The sequence below is a fragment of the Euleptes europaea genome, chromosome 7 (assembly GCF_029931775.1).
Source record: "Euleptes europaea isolate rEulEur1 chromosome 7, rEulEur1.hap1, whole genome shotgun sequence".
NCBI classification, from domain to species: Eukaryota; Metazoa; Chordata; class Lepidosauria; order Squamata; family Sphaerodactylidae; genus Euleptes; species Euleptes europaea.
The window spans coordinates 22,462,803-22,472,863 of record NC_079318.1 but is presented as its reverse complement, the minus strand read 5'-3'; the positions used below and the strand labels follow the sequence as shown (position 1 = coordinate 22,472,863).

At 45.2% G+C, this 10,061-nt stretch overlaps 1 protein-coding gene across 1 annotated transcript; it reads right to left on the bottom strand.

Annotated features, from left to right (window-relative positions):
- Nucleotides 1–1,137: 1,137 nt before the first annotated feature.
- On the bottom strand, nucleotides 1,138–5,745 carry C7H6orf120 (chromosome 7 C6orf120 homolog). Its single transcript, XM_056853216.1, has 2 exons — nucleotides 5,727–5,745; nucleotides 1,138–1,721 (listed from the first exon to the last, which is right to left on the bottom strand). The coding sequence occupies exon 2, from the start codon at nucleotides 1,714–1,716 to the stop codon at nucleotides 1,144–1,146; it is 573 nt and encodes a 190-aa protein (XP_056709194.1). The 5' UTR covers nucleotides 1,717–1,721; nucleotides 5,727–5,745; the 3' UTR covers nucleotides 1,138–1,143.
- Between the last annotated feature and the right edge of the window lie 4,316 nt (nucleotides 5,746–10,061).

The window sequence follows — 10,061 nt, the reverse complement described above, 5'->3', positions numbered from 1 at the left end:
AGTTTAAGCAGCAAAAAGAGGCTGCACTAGAGCAGAAGCTCTGCATGCTGAAGTCTATGGTAAGTAACCGTGGATTAGTCTGGTCAAGTTTTTCTTTCTTTTGGCACTCAAAGAGAATAACAGTGCAATCCTGGGAACCACAGCAGCCCAGGGATGGCACGGCCACGGCGCCTCCACAGAGGTTTCCCCCCCACCGCGGGGGGGGGGGGGCGCAACAACGACAAGGGGTTTAAAAACAACCCAAAAATGGGGGGAAAGGCCCCATTACAAACAGTGATGCTGTTGTACAGTGAAGTAACGCTGTTGTATTAGAGGGCATTCCCAGCCGAACAGGGTTAGGAAGCTGCCTAATAGCAGCTCCACCCCCTGGGAAGCCTCCTGGGACGCTGGTACGGGAACTTGCACCGGGAGACTGCCAGCAGGAGGTCGCACTGGCTTCTGAGGGCCACTCTGTCCCTGGAATCCAGGGGGGCTGGCGTAAGTGGCCATCCATGCCAGTTTGCACGGCACAAGTGGCATGGACACCAGCGTATGGGTTACACCAGCTCCTAAGATTGTTCGGCCCCCCTTCAGGATTGCATAGAAAGTATTTGTCTTCAATTATACTTCCGTTACCCTAGTTATCTTGCGACTTTAGAACAGTGAATTCTTCCACATCATGTAACAGTCAAGAGCAAAGCATTCAAACAAGCCACACATCTGTGGTGGTGGGGTACACACACAACTCCTGCACTGCCATAGTAAATTGCCCTTTTTTATATTACAGAATTTTTCCTAGCAAAAAATTCAAACAAGCACAAGCCCCCTTAAACAACGTTTAAGTGCCAGTGGTTACTTGCCAATATTGTAGCCATAGGGAAGAGAAATTATATGGTTACATTTGAAACATGATGAGATGCTAAATTTGCAATCTCCCATTCATTTTTAAAAAAAATGGTATACAGAAAATAAATTTTATTCAAAGTCACAGTGAACTGCAGTTTTCATAATTGACACTGCTCAGTTACAGGAAATCTGTACAGCATATTTACAATAAAAAGTTAGATATGGCTTTATTTTCCCATCCTCAGCATAGAAAGTGTTAGTATTAATCTCACAAAAAAGTGTTTGTTCAATTTCACAGATTGACTACCTGTAACTAGTTTAGTCATAAAGCCAAAAAAGGATTTCAGCTATTATTTTTAGTATTGCAATCAGTATAGTCCAGAAAACTGATTCTTCATCTTGAGACTCATCTTCTGTTGAATGAAACTGCTTTAGGGTTATCTCCACATCTTCTGGATTGTAGGAGCCCGCATCCAGTGGATATTTGACAGCTGTTTGATCAGAATATACTTTCATTTCAAATTCACTTTCCAGATGAGAGGGATGACCATAAATCCCAATTCCTACTGGGCGGTGGAAGTATTCTGGCACGTGAACCACATCTTGGCCACAAGTTACAGATTGTAATTCATAATCATCAAAAGTGGGATGAAGTGTCCTATCAGATACGTACAAGTCTGCATCACCCTTTAAACTTTGCATTTGAAGCACTATCTTCCCTTCATGATTTAGTCTCAAGTAACTATAGTTTCCAGCACCAATCTGACCTTGAACCACATGAAGGAGAAGCCATTCTTCAGGTACATCTTCTTCTTCATCATAAGCACTTGTCATTAGAAGTCCTTGACAAGCAAGCAGCATCACTAGTATCCTCTTCCAGTAAGCTGCCATGGTACCTGTGGATACATTATTTCAGGTCATTTTATGTGTGTGTGTGAAGTGCCGTCAAGTCGCAGCCAACTTATGGCGACCCCTTTTGGGGTTTTCATGGCAAGAGACTAACAGAGGTGGTTTGACAGTGCCTCTGCACAGCAACCCTGGTATTCCTTGGTGGTCTCCCGTCCAAATACTAACCAGGGCCGACCCTGCATAGCTTCTGAAATATGATGAGATCAGGCTAGCCTGGGCCATCCAGGTCAGGGCAGGTCATTCTATAGCTAATGAAAAAATAAGTGGTTGAAAAAGTGGAAAGGCAGTGAACACACAATCATTTAATTAGCTAGAGTTAAGTTTTGTTTTTCTTGGCACTTGTTAGTATCTCTAAACAACTGCTTGATGAAGTACACTATTGTGAAAACATTTAGTTTTAATCAATGGGGTTTACTTCCAGGTATGTGAGCATAGGAGCTTTACCTAATGGTGAGCTTTACCTAATTCTCATAAAAATGAAACACACAAGTTTTGAAAATCCTTTAGTAAAAGAACTAATGCTTTCAATGAAAATGCTTTCCTAGAAGAAGGCAACACAGCTTTCCTCGGTGATGTCCCATACACAAACTAACCAGGGCTGGCCCTGTTTAGCTTCCAAAATCTGATGAGATTGGGCTAGCCTGGGCCGTCCAGGCTAATCTAAGTGTGCATGTTGGTACTAGAAGTCCTATGTTGGGAGAAAGCCAGATTGACATGAATAGACATTCACCATTGTACGCTTACAACCTGTAAGGTACAAGTGATGCAAGACCACATACATTCGATTATGGACTCTGTAATTATAATGAACCAGTAACAAAATATACATTTATCTAAAAAGTGCTCCCCCCAATGATTTCTAGGCCACTTTTAGAATTCCACAGTACTATAGACTGTGAAACTTTATGGCAAGCAAATGCTTAAGAAAAGTAACATGACTTTCTACTGTGTTATGTATAAATCAGAACACAGTATAATCTTATATGGTTAACAACCAGTCAAAGCCCACTGATTTAAACATGGTTGGACTGGAGTAATTGCATAGGATTGCACTATACATTCAGGGGAAAATTATTCACACACTCCTCCATATGGTTCTGTTGAAGCTATGTTGGTATAAAGATAGTGATATTATTACTTTCAGCGTAGGAAATTAGGGTATTCTACTTAATCTTCAATTCTCACAGATGTGAAGATACTACAACACATAGCCTTTTTTACATACCAAATTGTATTCTGGTACAAATGAGTACTACACAATATGAATCTGTCTTTATCCTACACAAATTTTATTAGATGCAAAGCCAGTCTCAAAAAATTACACCATAAGGGCACTGTATATCTTATTCTTAGAAGTCATTTCTGATGGCAAGACCTGATCCCTTATCCACAGCAATTTAGGTAGCAGCCCATTCTTCCTATGAAGCAGTAGAGGATAATTAGATATATGTTGCACTTTCACACATGCCAAAAAATTCACTGTCAATCCACTTTCAATGCACTTTGCAGCTGGATTTTACTGGGTGAAATAGCAAAATCCACTTGCAAACGATCATTAAAGTGCATTGAGAGTGGATTGAACGTGCATTATTTAGCATGTGTGAAAGCGCCCAACTTGGATTCTGGATCATGGCAACATAAATATCCCAGCAAATAAAATCAGCAACCAGTGTGTCAAGAGAAACGGGGGGGGGGGGGGCACCGAAGAAAGTTAAAAACAACAACTCAAGACCACTGTACTGTAAAGGACGATATAAGTTTTCCGTGAAAATGTACATTCATTCAACCATTTTACTGGTGTCCCATACACAAACTAATCAGGGAATCTGCGCCCAAAGCTGCTTGGATTTGGAACCAAGCAGAAAAGGAACCGCTTCATTTCTCAACACAGGTGTTGCAGTTCTTTCCCCGTTAATGTATACGGTGAACCGTAGTTCAGGAAGTGACTGCGAAGCCAGCGCATACCTGCTTTGCATTACTTAAGAGTCCCTTTAACCCGACCTTTTGTTTGCTCCGCCCTGGCGACGAAGAACCCCCTCAAGGAAACATGCAAAATCACAGCTGCACATTAGCTAGGCAACAAGCAATTGCTAATGGCTATGCAAATAAGGAGCAGGAGAGTGGGTGGCGGGGTAGAATTTCTCCTTTTGCATCGGGACCGAGAATAGTCATTTTAAAGGTCGCATTTAAAAAAAGATCTTTGAGCGAGCTTCAAAACGGACCCTGCATAAGAAGGAAGGAAGGAAATTCTGGACCAGTAGTGACACTGTTTCAGATTCTTTGCATCCAAACGGACATGTGTCTTTACCTTGTACCTTGGGCACTGGCCTGTAAAACACGCACAGCTGCCTAAATGCAAATCCTGGGCCACCCTGAGAGTATCATCTGTACCAATATGAAAGTGGTTAAACTGACTTACAAAGCAGCATGACAGAAAAGCAAAAAATACAGCTGAAGATCCATATATGCAATGGCAATACTACTCCCTCTCCCTACACCTACATATTTCAGACCAATGGACGTTTTTGCAAAGAAAGAGAGAAAGAAAGAGAGAGAGAGAAAGAAAGAAACCTTTGACCCTGGGACAGCCCTGTAAAGGCAGCGTCGGAGCAACTTTAAAAAAAGAGCTTTGAGCGAGCTTCAAAAAAGACCCTGCATAAGAAGGAAGGAAGGAAATTCTGGAGCAGTAGTGACACGGTTTCAGATTCTTTGCATCCAAACGGACATGTGTCTTTACCTTGTACCTTGGGCACTGGCCTGTAAAACACGCACAGCTGCCTAAATGCAAATCCTGGGCCACCCTGAGAGTATCATCTGTACCAATATGGAAGCAGCATGACTTACAAAGCAGCATGACAGAAAACCAAAAAAAAAAATACAGCTGAAGGATCCCTATAAGCAATGGCAATACTACTCCCCCTCCCTACACCTACATATTTCAGACAAATGGACGTTTTTGTCAAAGGAAAGAAAGAAAGCAAGAAAGAAAGCAAAGAAAGAGAGAAAGCAAAGAGAGAGAGAAAGCAAAGAAAGAAAGAAAGAGAGAGAGAGAAAAGAGAGAAAGAGAGAAAGCAAAGAAAGAGAGAAAGCAAAGAGAGAGAGAAAGCAAAGAAAGAAAGAAAGAAAGAAAGAAAGAGAGAGAGAGAAAAGAGATAAAGAGAGAAAGCAAAGAAAGCAAGAAAGCAAGAAAGCAAGAAAGCAAGCAAGAAAGCAAGAAAGCAAGAAAGCAAGAAAGAAAGAAAGAAAGAAAGAAAGAGAGAGAAAAGAGATAGAGAGAAAGCAAAGAAAGAGAGAAAGCAAAGAAAGCAAGCAAGCAAGCAAACAAGAAAGAAACCTTTGACCCTGGGACAGCCCTGTAAGGGCAGCGTCGGAGCAACTGCGCGAGGCGAGCAGACGCCCATTTCAGAGGGAGGCGGCCCAGCCCGTCTGGGCGCGTTAAAAATAAACCGGAGCCGTGTGCGGCAGCTGGAAGACTTCAGGCCATTGGCGCCCGGGAGGGGTTTGCCTCGAATTTGCCGCGCTCAGAGGCACGCTTCTCCCCCACCCGGATCCTCCAAACCCAGACCCAAACCCCCGTGCAGAAGCCGGCTGCAGTCCGCAGAAGTCCACGCCAGAAGAAAACTTCATGCCCATTGATGCAGGGGAGGTTTTTGCCTTGGGGTCCGCCGCTCTCGAGAGGCACACCTCCCCCCCACCCCCATCCGAGTTCTCCAAACTCTGCACGGGGGCCCGTGGTTGAGTTGGGAGAACTCGGATGGGGGGAAGGCGCCTCTCCAGCGCGGCGAGCCCCAAGGCAAGCACCTCCTGCGGATAAGCGGGCAGATGCGGCTCCCAGGCGCCGCCGCGCTCCGGTTGACTGTCCGGGGCAACCGAGGCGCCGGCAGCCTCCTCGCTTGCGGCGCGCGCTCGGCCTCCTCCTCCCCTCCCCGCTCGCCCCCCTCCCCACCCGCGCGCTCCCCCCCTCCCTCCCTCCCGGTCTCGCCCCCGCTCACCCTCCAGTCACCATCGAGGAGGCCGCCGGAACCCCCACCCCTGACAGCGAGGGAAAGCCACACCGCCGCCGCTCGCGCGAGACTCCGCTGCTATCGCGAGATGGGAGGAGGCCGACTCTTATATATATATATATGTATATGTATATATATATATATATATATATATATATATATATATATATATATATATATATATATATATATATATATATAGTGTGTGTGTGTGTGTGTGTATATGTGTGTATAAAAAAGAGTATATATATGTATATATGTATGTATGTATGTGTGTATATGTATATATATTAATTTATTGATTATATATATAATTAATTTATATATTGATATATTAATATTAATATATATTTATATATGTGTGTGTGTATGTATATGTATGTATGTATATATGTATATATATATATGTATAAAAAAGAGTATATGTATGTATGTATGTTGTGGGAATTGGAAAGGAAGGAGACGAGTCAGCAATGGCGGTGCAACCAGACCTGGCCCTTGTGGGCCAGCGGGAGTTTAATATAGAGCAGAAGGCTGGAATGTAACCTCTGATCAGCAGAGCAGGTCAGCAGACCTGAGTAACTATGGTAACCAAGACTGTAATCGTTTACTAGGACATGATGCGCAGTAGATACAATTCTACTTCAAGGAGCTGGGACCAAAGAATGTAGCTACCCGAGAACAAAGGCAGTCTGTACCAACTGCCCACTCAAGGCCTAGTGACGGGATGTTCCCAGCGTCACGACTGGCTTGCTTACCAGCAATCCAGCTCGGCCAAGACCTTACACCCTAGCCCTATACCCTATAGCTAGACCCCCCAAGACCCCGCTCTTAACGGTGGTGTGCCAACAACGTATAGAGCAAGACCTTGTTCTTTACAGCGGTGGCGTGCCAACAACGCCGGGGGTTTCGCCATGGGTCTAGGGGTTCAAACCCCACATCTCCCCCTTTTTAGTTTTAAGCTGGTAATAAGCATAGTACATGGTCCGACGTTGCAACTGCTCCTGTTCCTTAGAGAAAGCAAATAAGTTGTACAGACTAGGGAGACATTGGATAAAGCATCCCAATGCAATCAAACCAGCAATAATTCCAAGCAGTGCTAGAAAGGACACTCGCAGAGCATATGACGCAAGTTTTCCAGTTCGTCTTCAATGGTTTTGTTCAGGTCATGGAATGTGACTTTGCAACCTGCCTGACCAACAATCTGACAAAACCCACCTTGCCGAGCCAAGAGAAAATTTAAAGCAAAGCGGTGCCGTAAGGTGATTTGATGCAACTCAGAAATTTTATGCTGCAAGTCTTGAATCAGGCGACTTGTAGCATTGACAGTCATTTCTAACCTACAAGTGAGACCTAAGATGGAATGACGGTTTTCTTGGGCAATTATCCCCGGGTAGCTTCCCAGAGTCAAAAGTCCAGTAAGACCAGCCCTTAAGGCGCGACCCCAGTCACTTCCCCCACTGAGTTGGGTGTCCACAATTACCTGATCTGAACACCCGGGGCCAAGAGGGGCCGCTGCGGCTCGCCTCATTTTGTGAGTAGCCACTTGTGTCCCAGAAGCATCCAGGACTTGCACCGGTAGGGTAAGGTACCCAAGGGCTGCACACTGATATTTTCCTGGATGGTAGTTGGTAGCCCACCCTGAACCCCAAAAGAACCAAAGGTTGGGATCCCGGATGAGCCAATTGCCACAAATGCTTCCAGAGGTGAGCTGGGAAGCATTGGGAATAAACATAGGGAAAGTGTGATACAGCTGTTGTGTGGTGGTGTTCATGAGAGTGAGATTGGGCTGAAAGGAGGAGTTAAAGTTACCCCAAAGGGAAAAGCAGTTAGAACAAGCAGTATAATTGACAGCATTATTTCCCCACAGTTTATCAGCAGTAGTCTTATAAGTTCAGTGAGAAAACTGAGGATTGTTAGCATAACAACAAAAGCACAACCCAGGTAGGGACCGTTGGAAATGAAACTTGTGGAAAGGGGTACTGTTCCAGTGAGAGTCAGTGATGGGCACAAAGAGTGTCGAGTGGTTCAGGTGTTGTAACTCAGAAAGAACCAGTTCAAGTGCATTGAAGGGAGTAGGCAAAAAGGACATAATAAAGGAGGTTCATAAATCAAAGAGACGTTTTGTCCATGAAATGCAAACATGTAAGCAACAAGTTTGGTGCAGAGAAATCATGCTTGACCCCCTGCACCCCAGAGCTCAAGAGGCAGAAACACAAGATGAGCAGGACTGAATTTGCAGTCAGCTGAGCAAAAACAGCAGCGAGGAAGTGCTCTGGGGTCACAGGCAGGTTTTGCTTGGCCAACTCCTGTTGGGCTTGCTCGGACAAGGTTTTGAGATCCCCCCAAGTGACAGAAGGGCTTGGTTTGCGCCCACGCCTCCTCTTGGCCATAGGCTCACGATCCCCCAACTGAAGGTGGAATCGAGGAATCGGGTTGGAGGACTCCAGTTGAGGGGCAGGCTGGGGAGACTCTGATGCCACGCCATGGAAATCAGGCCGCACCCACCGAGCAGGCACCCACAGAGGTCCGGTAAGAGTTTGGACAGCAGTGTAGCCCTGGCCCCACGTGATAAGAGGCACTGGCCCGTGCCAGTGGGGGTCGGGCAGACGGCGATACCGAACCAGGGGCTGTTGCAGCGGCTCGTTGGCCTGGAAATGCCGCTGAGTCCTAGTAAGAAATTTTGAATTAAAAGAGAGAAGGTTAAGATGGTTGAGTGTAAAGAGAGCCTGAGCTAAGAGGCCCTCTTTGTCCAAGAGGGAGAGGCCAACTCCCCCTTGTGTTTTAATTTTTTCAAGCATGCGCTTGAGGGTGCCGTTGGCACGTTCCACGATTGCTTGGCCCGTGGAATTGTATGGGATGCCAAAGGTATGGCGTATTTGCCATCGCGCACAAAAGGCAGCGAAGGTGGAGGAACAATAGGCAGGGCCATTGTTCTGTTTTTAGAGGAGTGGGAACACCCATGACCGAAAAGGCACGGATCAAATGGGTGCAGACGTGCTTCACTTTCTCTCCTTTGTGAGGAGATGCAAAGAGATACCCAGAGTAGGTATCCACAACCACATGAAGATATTTCCAGGGAGCAAACGGAGAAAACTGAGTAACATCCATTTGCCATAATTGAGTGGCTCCAAAACCTCAAGGGTTTACACCTGTGGAAGGAAAAGAAGCCTGCCTAGAACATTGAGGACATTGTTGAATGATGGCAGAGGCTTCTGCAAGGGGCAAATGAAATTGTTTCGCCAAGACTTTGGCGTTCTGGTGATGCATGGCATGACTTTCAATGGGAGAGAGAGCAGCATAGGAAACAAATCTTTTGGCTTGTCACCACCACTGAACATGTGCAGAGTGCACTTTGAAAGCAGGGGCAGGTTTCAGGTTGGGAGAGCAATGAGGCTCCCAATGCTTACAATTGATGGTAGTTTACACAAAGCAAGTTTCAAAAAAAATTTTGTTGTCAAAAAATTAAGCAAAAATATAAGTAAAATAAAAATAGAGCTCCTGTGTTTCCAGATTATGAAGGTCCTTGCTGTGAATCTGCTAAATTTTAAGCAAACCATAAGGTTTTTGCAAAAAAGAGCCCAAAAAAGACAGAAAGTGATGGCACCTCTGTGCTTACACAGAGTGTCAAGGCTTGCGTTGCAAGCCAGAGAGCAAGACCTAAAAAAAATTCCTTTAGAAGTGGAGCTTGCGAGGAGGGGGGTGCAGGATAGAGCGGTGCAAAGGAATGTGTTCCTTTACCAGTCAAGGCCATTGGAGAGTACATCTTATCTCTGTACAGGCAAGGAGCAAACGGGCACCCTCCCTCTTTGGAGTGGGGGTACGGTGAATGCATTTCTATAGCAAAGTGTGAGCTGTAGGAAAAGTATTACTGGGCCTGATGATTGCGTTCCTCCCCCTATTTCTCGGAATGAAGGCAGATGGGCTATTATGGCAAGACATGATTCTGGGTGAGAACAGCCTTTTTTCATTACAGTTATTAGTGGAGGAAATTTGCACTTGGAGTGCTGGATTTAGAGTCCAGAGTGCTAACCATTGCACTGGTTGTAAGGGAGAGGCCAGTGGGCCTGAGGGGATGGAGAAGTCTGAGCCTTTAGAATGGGCTCACATTTCTTTTAAACTGTTATAGTTATCTTTCAAAGAAGGTTTCTGCTTGAGATTTGGTAGGCATTTTCAAACCCTTTTCTAGTGTTAATTTACAAGCTTTTTGTACCATTTTAACAGCTGCAAAGCTGGATTTACGAGTTTGGACAAAGTTGTCATTGGTCCTGGAGTGTGCCAGTCCGGAGATACCTTAGAAGTTTGGCAGGCACAGATCAATGC

What these genes read in the sequence shown, in the direction of transcription:
- C7H6orf120 (XM_056853216.1), bottom strand. Translation starts at nt 1,716, where the DNA reads ATGGCAGCTTACTGGAAGAGGATACTAGTGATGCTGCTTGCTTGTCAA.